General features: G+C 41.6%; 1 protein-coding gene across 1 annotated transcript; it reads left to right on the forward strand.

Annotated features, from left to right (window-relative positions):
- The first annotated feature begins 190 nt into the window (after window positions 1-190).
- On the forward strand, window positions 191-15098 carry LOC110712209. The gene is made up of 2 exons (XM_021890669.1): window positions 191-1495; window positions 13228-15098. Exons 1-2 carry the CDS (start codon window positions 880-882, stop codon window positions 14832-14834), a joined length of 2223 nt encoding a protein of 740 aa, XP_021746361.1. The 5' UTR covers window positions 191-879; the 3' UTR covers window positions 14835-15098.
- The last annotated feature ends 2535 nt before the right edge of the window (window positions 15099-17633 follow it).

The following is a 17633-nucleotide window of genomic DNA, read 5'->3' on the forward strand; positions in this document are numbered from 1 at the left end:
GTGAAGTAATAAATTACTTTTTTCGATAATTTATAATTATTGCAAATGTTTGACTGAAACCGTGAAATCAAATTTTATTAATCAAACTGTTATAATTACTCCCTTCGTCCCTTAATTATATGTCTATTTCTTTTATTTATTACTCACATAATAGAGAGAAATAGGCATATAATTAAGGAATAGAGGGAGTAACAATTATAAGTAGAAGGAAAAACCATTTTAATTGTAAAAGTTAGAAATGCAAAATTTTAAAAAATATCTCTACCTAACGACTATTACAATCTTAATAAAACAAAAGAAGTAGTACGATTTAGTATGACGAGTAACTTCACAAAGCCACCTCAATATAGACTTTCAATTCCTCAACAGCCATGCGTTAATGAGGACCATAGCATAACAAATTCCAACCGCAAGTCCAAAATGAAGCAGTACCATTAAGATTTTATTTGAGTACAAACCAAAAACACTTAAGACTCTTGGCCACTCAAAATCAATGTAAAGAATGAAAAATACAACACAAAAAATACTTCCCTCCTAATTCCCATGTCATTTCAGGCCCTACTTTGTCTGACTAAACTATTTGTCTTTCTTATTGGTCCTTTCTATTTTCCAACTTTTTCTTAATTTAGGACTTTCTCAACCATTCACACTTATTAGTACGAGTAATACAACACTCTATATATAATGTAGTTCCTCCTTTAATTTATTTTTTAAAAAAGTTTCATACTATTTACAACATTCTTTTATTTATACGTTTCTTTTCAATCTCTTATTTGATCACTTTTTAAATTTTGTAAATAGAAGTGAATTGAATTTCGTTCACATTGCGATTATTACAAAACAAAGATCTATACGGCTTTTGTTCACCCGATCCACGCGATGGGGCAAATAACGGTAGAGAGAGTAATGCAGCTATGGAATACATGGGACGACCGATTCTTCATGCTTACTAGTCTCTTAATTCAAGCATTGCTTACAATCCTAGCACCGTATCGAAAGCGGTGTGCGAGCCGCATACTAAAATTCTGCCTATGGCTGCTCTATTTATCAGCCGACGCGGTTGCATTATTCACCATTGGATTGATCACAAGCAGCCAAGGCGAAGACTCGCCGCAAAGGCAAGATCTTCTAGCATTTTGGGCACCATTTCTTTTGCTACATCTTGGTGGTCCGGACACTATTACTGCTCTTGCTTTGGAAGATAACGAGCTATGGCACCGGCACGCGCTGCAGCTCGCAATCCAGCTTGTTGTCACGCTCTATGTGTTTGTACAATCGTTAAGAGGCGATAACCGGTTGTGGATGCCGACGGTCCTTATGTATGTGGATGGTTGTATCAAGTATACTGAGAGAACTGAGGCTTTGTACTTTGCTAGCATGAATAGTTTTAGAGAATCTCTTGCTAGTAAGCCTGAGTCTGGACCCGACTACGCTAGGTTCAAGGAGGAGGAGCATTGTTGCAACGGTAGTGCCCATGTCTCGATTAATATTCAAGGTACGTATACGTAGATTGTATATATACACACATTTAAGGTGTTAGTTTGTTATATGATATTATTTCTTGTGGTTCAACAAATTTAATTATATTGTTAGTTTTGTTTTTGTTGTGGTTAATTAACATGAAAGATGTCAAATATTTTCAATTTGATGTGTTTATGGATATTATTCGGTTATTATGATTATGTTTGGTAAAAACAACAGTTATTATTTGTGAAAATGGCCTTTTTTTTTTTTTTCCTTTTCTTTTGGGTAAAGTTGGCTAACAGGTTGCTTGGATTGTCAAGTACTTGGTAGTTGACAAGTCTAATTGCCAAAGATATTTTCTTGGTTGTCGGACCATATGGTCCATATGATGATATGCGTGATCTAAGAAAAACAAATCTAATGAAATTACTAGCCATTATTTTTTGTTTCTCTTTTAATTGAAACATGTTGGCTTTCATGTTGGCTTTCAAGACTTACTATTTGTTTCGGTTGAAAACAATGGGACCTTGCCGAAGGTCCACTAAAATGGAGAAGACTGGATTCGATCCAAGCTGTGTTGGGCCGAAGGTTTCCTGCACAGTGAACACACGTAAACTAGCCTCGGGGTGTTTCCGAGGAAGGCCCCTCCGATGCTAAAGTCAGTACAATGTGTAAAAAGGAAGACACTATGCAAGAGAGTTTGTAGCTTGAGGCTTTTGTGGAGTATTTCTCAATGCAAGAATGAGCATATGAGTTGCAATAATCCGTGTATCAGATAATGCATGTGTTGTTGTTGTGTCTGATCTCGTATGTGATGTTATGAGATGTCCCCTTGAATGTGTTAATATGAGGGCTTTTATACCTCATCATATTTGGAGAGGTTGGGCTTTAGCCCAATTGGCTTACTTTGTGGGCTGACTTTTGACTTTTGAGCAATTGGAGAGTTGAACCTTGACCTTGGGCTTTTAATTGGATCATTTAGTGCTCCGGCCCAATTTTGACTAAATTGGACCCAAACAACTTGCCCCCCAGACCCGATTTGGAAGAATGACGGGTCGGGTTTGATCTAACTCAGAAAAGGAGGGAAGTAAATGATTAATTGATCCAAAATTTGAATTTAAACCGTAATTAATGAGATAACAACGGTTAATGATTTGCGGAAGTTGGACGGATAATGGCAGTTTAATCACAAGACATGTGTTTAATGGTTACTTAGTGGGTACTTAAGAGAAATTAAAGCACAGACTCTTCGTATCCCGTACCTGGAGATATAAACAGAGGCGCGTCATTCTCCTCACTTATTCACCAACACAAACCCAGAATTCTTCGAGAGAGAAACCGAGAATCCGTGTCAAAACTTCGCAAATTCCCCCGAGCATTGAGCTTAGAAACTGAGACTTGCCACTACGAACTCGTAAATCGGCAAATTTCGCTTCAGATTAAGGTAAATTCCTTTGATTTCAGTTTATTTTTTCTTCGAATTCGAACTCCTTCCCTTTTTCTTTCGACTTTTCTCTTCGAAATAGTCCATGGCAAGAGGAGTTAGAGGTAGAGCCCGTGCTCCAAGAAGAGCAAGGCCGATTCCCGATCCTAGGAATAGGATTGGGACCTGGAATGGTCGAAGGCCGGAGTCTGACCCTGCTGATGGGATTAGGGCGACTCCCCTTTCCTCGGCTCCTCCTCAAAGAACGGATGAGCCGAGTGCTTCTGGACGGGACGATGAAATTCCCGCTGTCCTTTGGGATATCCTCCCTGGGTTTTCAGAGTGGGAGAATGCCGAAGTCGCTTCGGCCATGATAAAGAACCGCCCCTACTCATGGTGGGTAGAGAACGCCGATCAATATCGATTTGCTGAGCAAATTGAGTTGCACTACGGCATTTTTGAAGCTGATGGATATTGGTGCCGAATGCCCTCAGCATCCGATAGAATCCATCGTCCACCCCCGGGGTATGTGGGGGTGTACACGAGACAGCTTCAGTATGGGCTGAGGTTCCCTTTGGACGTTTTCGTCCGAGACTTGCTGATCCATTACAACATTTCCCTATGTCAGCTAACCCCCACCAGTATCCGAAGGGTGATGACATACTTATGGGTCTGCAAGTTCTTCAGATACGTGCCGAACCTGCACTGCTTCAGAAAGCTCCATCGGCTAGTGCCAAATATTCAGAGTGGGCACGGAAGCCATGGTTCTGGGTGGTATCGGATTGAGTCTCGGCCCCAATATTTGACCATGTGGCCAAATGACTCTTCAGACAAGGACTGGAGAGGTCAATGGATTTGGGTTAGGGCACCCATAGATCCGGGCCACCCTTGTGTCTTCAGCGCTCCCCGGTACTTAGCTGAGCCTGATCCCGAAATGGGAAGTCTAGGTCCCCCCGCAGATAACGGGGCGGATCCGAACCTGGATCAGCAACATATCTTCGGCAAGCTGCCGAACCCGGGGGGGAGTGGTCGAATGCAGCATATCCCGGAGACTTGGCTCCCCGATACGCATTACGTTTTCCAAGAGAATATGCTAGCAGCTGTTGGCCTCAGCCGAAAGTTTAAGGATGGTAAGCTTCTTCGGCTGGGGCCGAGGCTTTTTAACTACCTCTTTTTCTTCTCTCGCTTTGCTTTTTTATGCTGTGCCAACATATCTGAGCTAAACTTTTTCCCTTTCCTTTTTTCAGAGCGGGACGAGACCAACGTTGGTATTAACTACGCTCGTCTTGGTGTTAACCGAGAGCGAGTTGTAACTGAACGGGCCCCGTCTATCACTGAGCCGAGGCATAGGGAAGTTCATCTGGACTCTTCCCACTTCCAAATTGAGGCTGTTGCTCTGTATCAGAGGCAGAAGCCTTGGTGGAAGAAGAGAGACCCTTGGTTTCAGCTGCTGAACGAGGAAGCTGAAGCTGCCCGCACAGCCGAAGAGGTTGCACGAGTACTTGAGGCTTGTGAAGGAGGAGAAGGGTCCTCCAGAGCTGCTGAAGCCGAAGCTGCAGCTAGAGCAGCTGAAGAAGACGAGGCTTTGCTGAAAACCTCGGTGAGCTTTCAGACAACTTTTTTCTTTTCTTCTTCTTTTTTTTTTTTTTTTTTTTTTTTTACTCACACTCTTCTTCCCCCCTGTCTGTTACAGTCTGAAGAGAGTAACAGACACAGAGAAGGCAAAGCTCCTGTTCGTCCCGAAGATCAAATACAAAGTCTTCAGACTCAGATATGGACGAGCAGCCCCTTCTGAAAAGGCGCCGAAGGATGGCCATCATCGGCCCTCATGACTTTCAGCAGAGGCCGATGACCATCGGCGTCGCAATAAGGAACCTGAGGAAGGCAATGGATCGCCGAGGGTTCCCCAGCCAACACCCCAATCTCCTCAAAAGACCCCTCCGCCACCTCCTGAGATGGAGGTGGATCAGAGACTCCCGAACCTAAGGGAGGGTCTAAGAAGAAATCAAGGAGAGTGCTGCTGAGCACGGAAATAAAGATGCCGTGATGTCAAGTGCTGAAGCTTCACGGCAGATATCGCAAGAGAGGTTGAGGCTTTCGTCCTCACCCCTGAAGAAGAGGAGGTCATAGTACTTGACTCCTCTGAGAAGGACGATGCTGAGACAACCAAAGCTAATCAAGCTCCATCGTCGTCCTTCCCTTCTTTCCAGACTCTGCATTCTGGAGAAATGGGTTTCTCGCCCCCGAATTCCAATCCCAGATCACATCTGGGACCTCATATGGGTCAAAACCGAAAGGAGCTGAAGCCTACTTCGGCAGTTTTGCTGGCATGTCCGAAGTAGACAGGGCAAGGATCTGTCGCTGAAGGCCACTGCTGGGATGGGCGAATCCAGTAGATCAGTTCCTGACCCAGCCAGGTCTAACCAACTGCTGATGATGCAGGTAATTTTCCTTCATTCCTCCGAAATTCAGCTCTATTTTTTTTTTTATTACTTATTTTTTTTGTCTTCCTGTTTTCAGTTCGTGCACAATCAGACTCTCACTGTAGAGCTGATTGATACCCTACAAGATAGGGTAGACGCTGCTGTGCACGAAAGGAAGGTGGCTGAAGAGGAAGTTAAGCTTGCTAAGCTGAAGCAAGCAGCAGCTGAAGAGAAGCAGCAGGAGGTTGAGGAGTACGGTAAAAAAGCTGCCGAAAGCTCTGAAAACCTTCTGCGATGCTATGGAGATGGAGGTTTTTCCCCCACTGATGGAAGGGGAAAAATTCCTCCAGGAGCATATGGGAGTGGACGTCTCCAAATTCAAGGCTGCTATTGAGAGCCGAATTTCAAGAAGGAACTGCTGCACAAGCTGAAGTGCAGCAGCGTCTAGAGGCTCTTGAAGCCAGCCGAATGGCTGCTGAAGAGTTGCTCTTGGCCAAAGACGTCCAACTCTCAGAGGCTGCTGCTTGCTGCTGAAGCTCAAAGAGCTAAATTCCAAGAGGCTGAGGATCAACTGCTGATCCAGAAAGTTGAAGTGGCCCAAGCTCAGACAAAGGCTTTCCAAATTCAGCAAGAGCTGAATGAGCTGAAGGGGTCCTCCTCCAAAGTCGCTGAACAGCTGAAGAAATCCAAGGAAGACTTGGAGGAGACCCAGAAGAAGCTGGCTGATGCTGAGGCTTTACTCAAAGTCCGTGTTTACACCCAAGAGGAATATGAGATGGGTTTCAGAAACGGATTCCGAGTAATGCCGAAGACTCTGCCTTCATGCTGAGCCGAAGCTGGACTGGTCTAAATGTGCTGAGTGGGTCCAGAATCCCGAAGACCCTCACATGAAGTATGCAACTCCAGCTGAAGCTGAAATTCTTAAGGCTGAGGAAGCCGAAGAGGAAGCTGAAAGACTGGAGTTGGAAGCTGAGCAGAGGGAAAGGGAGGCTCGGCAAAATGCAAAGCCCGCCTCTTCGGCTGCTGGGCTGAGGCCACCATGGGACTCAACGCTGATCAGTCTGATCCCCCGGCTGAAGCATAGGAACTCGGGCAGTCGTCTTCAGAATCTTGCGGTTCATCATGTGCTTAACTTTAGACTTGCCGCTTTCTGAGTTTTTTGCCTTGTTTTTTGCTTCAGCTTGCCTTGTCGTACAGCAGTTTTTATTTTTTTGCTTATGTACGTATTTCGGCAGCTGTTATTTTTCCGCTTGTGGGCGGCTGCCGATACTGAATTATTGAACTTGTAGCTCAAAAATTTTTTCTTCAGTTGCTTTATTTTTGAATGCTTTACTGTTTCTTTCTTCAACTCTGCCGAACATAGCTGCACTGCGTGCTTCTTGCCCCCACAGAAATTGAAGTATGACTTTAGTTGAATAAGCAATTTCTGAACTTCTTCAAAATAGATATCCGAAACACAGGGCCAACTTAAGGCAATGCTTCTGGGATACAAGTCTTACTGAAGATTGACTGTCTGAAAGTTGGATATCCGAAACACAGGGCCAACTGAAGGCAATGCTTCTGGGATACAAGTCTTACTGAAGATTGTCTGAAAGTTGGATATCCGAAACACAGGGCCAACTGAAGGCAATGCTTGGGATATTAGCTTTCTGGGACTAACCTCTTTAGAACAAGTCTTACTGAAATTTGACTTCAGCTGAAAGACCAGCGTTCTTAAAGAAGACGTATATCCGAAACACAGGGCCAACTTAAGGCAATGTTTCGGATAATGGCTCTCTGGGATACAAGGCTCAGTTAAGGCAATATCCCAGGATTGTCCATGGACTCATGTCTTTGGAGAACAGGTCTTACTGATGTTTGATTTCAGCTGAAAGACCAGTGTTCTTAAAAAAGACTGAGTTTTGTAAGCCATCTGAAACCCAGTTACCCGAAGGCGAAGGTTTCAGACGAGGCTGATTTAAAAAGGCTGTTATCCTTGATTTTCTGTCTATCTTTGAAAAATGGATACCCGAAACACAGGGCCAACTTAAGGCAATGTTTCGGATAATGGCTCTCTGGGATACAAGGCTCAGTTAAGGCAATATCCCAGAATTGTCCATGGACTCATGTCTTTGGAGAACAAGTCTTACTGAAGTTTGACTTCAGCTGAAAGACCAGTGTTCTTTAAAAAAGACTGAGTTTTGTAAGCCATCTGAAACCCAGTTACCCGAAGGCGAAGGTTTCAGACGAGGCTGATTTAAAAATTTTCAACTGTTGCTGTTATCCTTGATTTTCTGGCTATCTTTGAAAAATGGATACCCGAAACACAGGGCCAACTTAAGGCAATGTTTCGGATAATGGCTCTCTGGGATACAAGGCTCAGTTAAGGCAATATCCCAGAATTGTCCATGGACTCATGTCTTTGGAGAACAAGTCTTACTGAAGTTTGACTTCAGCTGAAAGACCAGTGTTCTTTAAAAAGACAGGTTTTGTCAGCAATCTGAAACCCAGTTACCCGAAGGCGAAGGCTTCAGACGAGGCTGAATAAAAAACCCTCAAAGAGTAGATAGAACAAAGAAAATTTTGAAAGGATAAACAGTTGTAAATTTTATATAAATGGCGGCTCCAAGGCCTGTCATTAGTTCAAAATGTACTTACAAAGATTGTTCTGCCCCGAAGGGTTTACACATGGTATTTTTTTCAGTACATCAGCATTCCAGTGATTCTTCAACTCAGTTCCATCCAACTGCCGAAGTCGGTATGTCCCTGGCTGAAGCTCATCATAAATTTCATAAGGTCCTCCCATGTAGCTGAGAGCTTCCCATGGATTCGGCCTTTCTGAACTGCAGCAGCATTCCGAAGGACAAGATCCCCAATTTTGAGAGGCCTTGCATGGACCCTTCAGTTATGGGAGATGAGGTCTGAACTTATCCGGGCATATCAGCTGCCGAGAAAGCAAACACATCTCTGTTATCCCGCAGGAGCTGAATAAGTTCACAACGGGTGTTAGGATCAAGGTCCATCCCGATTGTTACACATTTCTCAGCATCTCCTTCGGCCAACTCTGCTGTTTCAGTCTGTTGGTCCATGTCCATTGCTGATGGACTGGACTCTTCAGAATCTGGTCTGCTGCCGATGTCAGCAGGTGTCCAGTCTTTGTGTTCTTCGGCTGGCTCTCTGAGTCTTTCGGCTCAGATGAAGAGTCAACCTTTTCCCTTTCGGGACCTTTTTCTCTGGGCACTGATCCTTGGGCCGAAGCACTTAGGCCTTTCGGCTTTTTTGTGCTCGGCTCTCTTTCTTTTTCTTTCTCCTCCTCATCCTTGTCGTTATCTGGGCGACTACTGGATGGCTTGAGGTAGTTGCACCTTCGGGCGTCCTTCTGGTTGCCCTGTATCCTTTCGGGGAAGCCGGCGTCTGAGACGTAAATCATCAGCTGATGATAAGTTGAGACGACCCCTTGGATCTCGTGAATTATGGGTCTCCCCAAAATCACGTTGTACACTGAAGGAGCGTCGATGACCAAAAACTCAATCATGACGTTCCGGGCTGCCTCATCGCAACCGATGGTGACAGGAAGTGTCACCTTCCCATCTGGATAAGTTGAAGCCCCATTGAACCCGGATACCGGATAGGGTACCGGCGTAAGGTGCTTGGGCTTCAGCTTAATTTGGTTGTAGGCCTTTCGGAACAGAATGTTTGCTCCGCTGCCACCGTCAACAAGGACCTTACTGACGTCGTGGTTGGCCACCGTGGCGATGATCACCAACGGATCCTCGTGAGGGAACGTAATCCCCCGGCAGTCGGCGGCTGTGAACGTCATGTTCGGCACCGGCGACTGGGGAGATTGAATGTCAGCGTTGTTCACCTGGTGAGTCAAAGCTCTAAGGTGACGCTTGTGCTCCCTCCGAGAGTATATTCCTCCCGAGATAACATTGATCGGAGGGAATTTCCCCTCCGTTTTTTTACTGTTTTTCCGGGGGAAATCAAGGTCTTGCCGAGAGTCCTTTGCTAACCTCTCGGATTCTTTTTTCTCGCGGTGATCCGCGATGTATTTTTTTCAAGTATCCCTTCCGGACCATGTCTTCTATCTGGTCCTTCAGCTGGATACACTCTTCAGTGTTGTGGCCCGAAGACTCGTGGAACTCACACCACTGATTTTTATTTTTTCGCTGATACCACTCTGGGAGTGGTCTCGGCTTTCGGTAACTCTGCTCCTCCTTCGTCACACTGTAAATTTTGGCGCGTGGAAGAGAGAGCGGAGTGTAGGACTCGTATCTGCCTGTGTATGAGGCAAACCTGTCCTTCTTTAGGTCGCTGGCCGAAGATGGCTCCGGAGCCTTTGATTTTCCCTTTGCCTTATGGCCTTGGCCTTCAGACAAAGGTATTTGCCTCTGTTTCCCTCCCCCGGATTGAGGTTGGGTTTTTGCTTTATTCCATTCTTCGGCTCGGATGAACTTATCCGAAGCACTAAGAGCTTCCTCCAAGGTCTGCGGGGTATGCATGACCATGAAGTCTAGGAATTTTTCCTGGCTGAAGGCCATTCTGCATTGCAAAAACAGCTAGCCCCTGGTCCAGCTGAGAGACGCTTGATGACTCGTTACTGAAACGGGTCAGGTAGTCTCGGAGGCTTTCAGTTTCCCCCTGTTGCAGACCCATGAGCTCTGCGGTAGTCTTCTCTCGGCGGTTTGCCGTGGAAAACTTGCTCCTGAACTTGGAGGACAGATCATCCCAACCTGTTATGGAGCCTTGCCTTACTCCCTTGGAGATCCACGCTTGCGCGACCCCCTTGAGAGTGGTTGGGAAATATTTGCACCAAGTTGCCTCGGATCTGGGGCAAAGATGCATATGAGTCTCATACGAGGCCACGTGGTCCTTCGGATCCGTGGTCCCGTCATATGTGATATGCGACGGTATTTTTAACCGTGGGTACGCGCTCTTCTAGTATCCATTGCTCGAATGGTGAACTAGCGGGAAGCATAATGGCCTTGCCCTTGTTCCTGGCCGAAGGGACCGCGCTCCGCCCTCTCAGAGAGGTAGGAGTGGTTTTCGTCCCTGGCTGGGAAGTCTGGGCCTCGGCTGCAGGGAACGTGAGGCGACTACGCACGCTCGGTTCCTGGCCGCCGAGTCGGTCAAGGACGCTTCTGCGAGCAGTCTCAGGTTCCCGGCGAGCAGATTCTGGCCGAGAAGCTGAGCTGCTGCTCTTATGCGCTGCTGGTCTTGAGGATGAGGATCCTTTAAATAATTGAGAGTTCTTCTTCCTCTGTTTTTCATTTTTCCAAGAATCCTCCTCCCACTCTTCCAGTTCCCGGAAGGAAGGAAGCTTCCCACCGTCATGGTCTAACTTCCTCCGCTGATGCCGGGTATGCGGAGGAGTTCGATCACGAGGCGGTGGCATATTCTGTGCCCTCATTGCCTCCATGAGTACTGCCAGCGCTCTTGCCACCTCTTCCGAACTGGGCCCCGTCAAAGGGGTCCCCGGCCGAGTGTGGGCATGAGGCCGTGCAGCCGATGGTTGGCTTCGGGACACCGAATATGTCCTATGATCAGACTGACCCCTGCTAGACCGAGAGTGGTCCGGCCTATATTGGGAGTCATGCATTATAGGAGATAGGGAATCCTCCTCCCGAGCCGGCACCCTTGGGAGAGTTCCGGTCCGGCGAGGGCGATGGTGTAGGGGTTTTAGGCTTTTCGCCCGCTCCTTGACGGAGGCTTTTGCTCTTGCGGTTCTTAGCCATGGCTGCTAAGATAATTGCAAGATGATCTTGGTTAGGAATTTGGCTTAAAGATTTTTGAAAGTCTTCCCCACAGACGGCGCCAAATTGTTTCGGTTGAAAACAATGGGACCTTGCCGAAGGTCCACTAAAATGGAGAAGACTGGATTCGATCCAAGCTGTGTTGGGCCGAAGGTTTCCTGCACAGTGAACACACGTAAACTAGCCTCGGGGGTGTTTCCGAGGAAGGCCCCTCCGATGCTAAAGTCAGTACAATGTGTAAAAAGGAAGACACTATGCAAGAGAGTTTGTAGCTTGAGGCTTTTGTGGAGTATTTCTCAATGCAAGAATGAGCATATGAGTTGCAATAATCCGTGTATCAGATAATGCATGTGTTGTTGTTGTGTCTGATCTCGTATGTGATGTTATGAGATGTCCCCTTGAATGTGTTAATATGAGGGCTTTTATACCTCATCATATTTGGAGAGGTTGGGCTTTAGCCCAATTGGCTTACTTGTGGGCTGACTTTTGACTTTTGAGCAATTGGAGAGTTGAACCTTGACCTTGGGCTTTTAATTGGATCATTTAGTGCTCCGGCCCAATTTTGACTAAATTGGACCCAAACACTATTTTTATAAATTTGATCATTGATAGCTTAATTACTCTCTTTGTTTAGTGAGTGGGATAATGGTTGTCAAAATGTATGGATTGAATAGTTGAAATGCAATGAAAGTGTAAGTGGACCAAAGAAAAAAGTAATTAGAGTAAAAGAGATTGAGGGAAAAAGGGTAGATATTGTAAATAAATAGTTGAAATGATAATATCAAGTTAGCACAAATTAATTAGCTTAAAAATAAGACGTGCTTAATAAAACACTTTAAAATGGAATATAAATCGAACTTTCATGGTTTAAAAGTAATTTAACAATATCTTAGGGTTTGTTTTATTCATCTTATTTTAATAAGAGTATATAAGAAATACACAAATATAAATTATAACTAAAGTAAATTTAATACAGAGTAAGGTCTAATTTAAGTATGAGGTGAATCGAATTGAACACACCCTTCAACTTATTTAATAGAAATATGTCAACCTTTTTAAATACAAATTATTATATGTGTCTGACCACTTTATATGGCCATCCAATATAGAGATTACTTTATTAGTTTTATAGAGGTTTCTCAGCTAGTGTTATAAGAGTTACTTTATTAGTGTTTTATGGGTACTTGATCAATGTTTAAGGGATTATTCGATTGATTTGACTAACTGCATACAAAACGAGTTGTATTAACCCATATGAAGTGTACTGACAACCTAATTGCTAAATTGCAAAAGTTATACCTTTGCTCTAAAACATCATCCACCTATACAGAAAAAGATTTGTTTTTAAAAAAATCGTGTACATATATGTGGCTGGTAATTTATTAATAGACTCAAACCTCCAAGTCTAGATTCTAGGTGTTGTGCAACTTTATGGTAGGAATTTGGAGGACTTTTTATAATTTGTGTGGAGAAAATTGATTTGCTTTAACAAAGAAAGGGATCCTCCTTTACAAGTTTACATTTCACGTTATTTAAGACACTTATTTGCTAGCTAATTTTTTTTAGTTATTTATCAATAATAAGACAAAAATCATATGTAAAAAGTTGCACGAATATTTTACTTTATGATAATTATTTCTTATATAATTATATCAATGTTAATTTATGATTAGAGTTTTTGTATTCTAATTTTTTTTAATGAAACATTATGTACCGACATAGGGAGTATATCATTATATACTTAGTCTAATACAAAATAATTTAGGAGTTCACCAAAATGTTCCGGGACGTAACTCTAAATCTCTAATTGATCAAAAGAGGCTAGAAAAAATTAACTACAAAAAAGGTTATTACATGTATATGAATTGAATGAATACAAGGTATGAATAATAAAAGAGACGTAGTACAACAACAACAATTGACATTTATACACGAATTTTAGTTATGCTGCTTTTATATTAAAATAGATCTATAATGTAAATAATCACTTGAGAACACATTGCAAATGCAAATAATGCTCATACAAGAGCACTGATTCACTAAATTTGCACTATGCAAGGTCAATCCAACTAATTAAGATGCCACATTTTATTAATATTACTCGCGAGTATTTCATTAATGTTACATACTTCGTATTAAGTTGTCACAATTCTAATTTGTTGGTGATTTGTAACATTTTCTACAGATCGATCCTCGAAAGACAACAAGTTAGAAGGAATTGATCACCAAAATCACTTGAAAAATTACATAAGGAATGAAGTGTCCTTTAACACACGGGAGGCTAGAATTGATGCTTATGCAGAAGAGGAGGAAGATGGAATGATCAAAGATGCTTATAAATATTACATGAAATTTAAAGGTCTTCTAGCTGATGCTTTTCTAAGCTTAGAGGATCGCGAAGAAAGTCGTTCGTTTTTCCTTGATAAAGCTGCCTCAAAGGTATACAGAGTAATAGAAATCGAGCTTAATTTCGTGTATGATATCTTCTATACGAAAGTATTTTTGTTGCAAAAGAAACAAGCTTATGTTCGTATAGTTAGCTTCCTCTCGGTTGTGGCATCCCTACTATTATTTGTTTTCGAGAACAAAAACCATTATCATGAGACCGATATTGGCATAACCTTTGCCTTGTTAGGGGGTGCTATAGCCCTAGATGTATACGTCGTGATCATGCTCATGGTGTCGGATTGGTGGGTTATTACCACCCCCAAGGTTGGCTTGCCGAAGCACATGAGATCTTATATGATGCGGTTTCTCAAGTTTCTGAGGTGCACAAAAGGTCATAGTCGATGTAGGTGGGCAGAGTCCATCTCAAGGTACAACTTACTAGATCGATGTTTTAAGAATCCTCCTTCAGTCTTGAAGTTCATTATAATAAAGCGCATTAGGGATGCACTTATGGGATTTTTATATGTTGAAACGAAGAAAGTTGATGAACAACTAGTTGTGAATTTCATCATAGAAGAACTGCAGAAGAAAGCAAAATTAGCTACTGATATAAAGGCGAGTAAAGAAGTGTACTCTGCTAGAGGTAATTTGGTCTTGGAAAATGATTATTTTCTTGTATCAAAGTACTTAAATCCTTGGACTTTGGATGTTGAATATGATGAGAGTGTACTGATTTGGCATCTTGCTACTGATATATGCTACTGGACTGCTGATGACACTGTTCGAGGTACAAACTATCCTAATTTCTGTAAGCAAGTTTCAGATTACATGACATATCTTTTGCTTAGGCAGAAGTCATTGGTATCACTGGTGGTGGGAATGTCTGAGATTCGATTCGAGGATACGTGTGATGAGGCTAAGAAGGTTATGAACCGGAACGTAGACAGTGGTTGGTTTACAAGAATATGTGCAGGGGCTAAGAAGTTTGTAACCAAGAAATTGATGTGTCAGATTTCATCAGTAGAAGGCCAAAATACATGTCCAAAAAAAGATGAGTTAATATTTCAGGAGTTTTGTAATAAAGTCCTTAAGATGCAAGCAGAGGTTCTGCCTATGACAACTAATAAGTGTGAAAAGAGCAAATCTGTGCTGCTGGATGCTTGTCTTCTCGCGAAGCAACTAAAGACATTCGGTGACATTCAATGGGAGATAACAAGCAAGGTTTGGGTAGAGCTGCTGTGCTATGCTGCTACGCGTTGCTCACCCAAGTCCCATGTCGCGCAATTGAGTAAAGGTGGTGAGCTCATCACATTGGTATGGCTGTTGATGGCTCATCTTGGTTTAGGAGAACGTTTCCTTCAAAATCAGGGGTTTGGATGGACTAAACTGATTATTCATAAATGAAAACTGATTGTAAATGTAGAACATATTAGATGCTGGTGTAATTCTTAACTACTTTTCTAGATAGTTTTAGTCATGGCATTTAACTTACCTTGTCAACTAATTTTTAGCTTAACATAAGTTGTAACATTACATCATTTGACAGGTAGTTAATCCGTGTCACTTTTAAGAAAATTGTACATCCTCTTATGGCCTTGTATTGCGATTAATAAAACATCGAAGAAGTACAAAGTTAGACTATTGCAAAAATGTAAAAGGAAAATTGACCATCTCTTTAATTTTACATCACACGATATTTACAAAATACTGGTATAGACGTATACAGAGTAGTACCCGTAGTAAAATATTGCTGTGGGATATATAGATCCTACACTTTTAGATTGATGGAGACGGGGCTAGTCATTTTTTGTGCACGACACATAAGACAGTTGGCAAGTTTAGTACTAGTACGTCAAAACTTTAATAATTCTACCACTTTATCATTCTTTGTAAGCTTTTTTCGAAGGAACAGTGATAGCAAACTGATTATATCTTAAAATTAAAGTTAAAATATACATGATTCATGAATCATGATGATAGCATTACATGTTACTCGTAAAACATAAAGATGTCTCAAAATAGTGCAAAAGTTAGGGAACTAGTACTTAGCTTGTTCATATGTTAATTATTGATTGGAATTTCTATTCCTGTGCTAATTTATTATGGATTCCCCTTATCCTACACTCGATCCGTGAATGCAACTCATATAACCGGTTTTCAAAATAGTTAGGGAAGGGGTTAAATCTCACAAATTCACATGTCCAAAAACTTTTTATTAATCAAGTTTGTTACTTTAAGTCTTCCTATAGAGTGTTACTGGGTTACTAGCAAAATTGTGATTGAAGTCAATCTTTGATGGCTTGTGTATATGATACATGATAATAAATAAACAGAAATTTTGACACTTAACACCTATTATTATTGCTGTTTTAGCAATTATCATCTATAGTTTTTTTTAAAATGAAATTTATCAACTATTTTTTAAAATACCAAAAGTTCCCACCTAGTTGGGTCTATGACGTCATGTGGGCCCCACAAAATACCTTCCCTCCCTTTCTTTCTCACTTGAATCTTCACTCCCCTGTCTCCCTTCTTCTCTTAAAATTAGGCAAAAACTTGTAATTGATTTTGGCAAAGTAAATTAAGGAACAACATTGCTCTTGCTGCAACATGACAACGATTCCACGAAGAAAGGTATGTTGTTCATCATAATTTTGGGGCTTTCAATTCGGTTTAGGGTTTAGGATTTTCAATTTGGGGATTTAATTAATGTGGTTCAAATTAGGATTTTCAATTGAAATTAGGGGTTAAGGTCTTCAATTCGTGAATTAATTAAGAGGAATTTGTAAATTATTATCTGGTTCTATAACTTACAAGTAGTTACACCTAAGTCAAGGTTTGATTTTGTGCAGACAAGCTTTCACATCTGCAAGTGTGGATATCCGGCTTCAAATTTCACTTCATGGACTAAGCAAAATCCCGAGAGAAGATTTTAAGCTTGCCAATTCTACGAGCAAGACACTGAGAGTAAATTTTCTGAAAAGTTTGGAATGAGGTACAAATTTGGAATTTTTACAATGTTTGGTACAAATATGGAGTAAGAATTCGAGTGAGAAAGAAAGAAAGATTTGGAAAAAGGGAGGGATGTTATTTTGTGGGCCCACATGACATCATAGACCAACTAGGTGGAAATTTTTAGTGTTTTAAAAAATAGTTGGTGGTAAATTAAAAAAAAAAAAAAATACACAGTCGGTGATAATTGCTAAAACAATAACAATAATAGGTGATAAGTATCAAAATTTCCTGAATAAACAATACTTACATGAGCATATTATAGTGCACACTTCCCAAATATTATTCTTGATTTACAAAATAGTTTTGTTCATGACAGGGGTTTGATATGGTGGCTGCTAGTTTCAATTTTAACACGTAGATGTTGGCTAAGCTTAATGATCGATTTGCATATGCAATGGCAGTTTCTTAATCTACAATGGAAAAGATTTAACTAAGTACGCTCAATGATATTATGAATGAAAATAGGTAGTATCGTACAAGGATAAACACACAAGATATGATTTACTTGTTAATTTTTGCTAGATATCTAGGCCGCGAATTCTAGCTAATATGCTTCACTACTTTTTTTAAGGTAAATTTGTTTAAAAGCAACACTTAAAAGGTCTCTTTTGTTTAGAAGGAGTAGAGAACCAATTAAGTAAAAGGTTATTTAAAAGAACCACAAAACACTATTTGGGTTGATGAGGGGACCAAGTCCTAGCAGATCAACGCTAAACTCCAATGTTGACCATCACGTGAATTATTAAGTTGAGTCAATTTTTATTCTTCTCATTTATCCCCACTTTTCACGATTCCCCCCCCCCACCCAAAAAAAAAAAAAATTTCCCAATTTCCCCCAAATTTTCTATTTCTTCTTCTTTCTCTCTCCTCGAAGCATTGTTCATTGCATTTACTAAAGTCTACCATTCTTTTTCGATTTACTCTCTCTCCCTGTCACTTTCTTTTCTTGTTTTGGAGTGTTTCCTCACCATTTTTATTCAATTTTTTTTTTTGTTTTCGACCTTATCAATGGAGAAAGGAAAGGGAAAGGGCAAAAAACGCACAATTTTCAACGACTTGATATTCAGCTACCCTTAGTTATTTCATTTCCAGATTCATTTTGCTGTAAATCCAATTTTGAACAAAACACAAAAACGAACAACATCAACCAAAATTGCAGATTTCTGACAAATTCGATAAAAATTCACA

The sequence above is a fragment of the Chenopodium quinoa genome, unplaced genomic scaffold (assembly GCF_001683475.1).
Source record: "Chenopodium quinoa cultivar QQ74 unplaced genomic scaffold, ASM168347v1, whole genome shotgun sequence".
Taxonomy (NCBI): domain Eukaryota; kingdom Viridiplantae; phylum Streptophyta; class Magnoliopsida; order Caryophyllales; family Amaranthaceae; genus Chenopodium; species Chenopodium quinoa.

Excerpts from the sequence above, each read along its gene's own strand:
- LOC110712209 (XM_021890669.1), top strand. The coding sequence starts at position 880 with ATGGGGCAAATAACGGTAGAGAGAGTAATGCAGCTATGGAATACATGG. Across the intron at positions 1,496-13,227 it reads TGTCTCGATTAATATTCAAG|ATCGATCCTCGAAAGACAAC; the intron begins GTACGTATACGT and ends CATTTTCTACAG.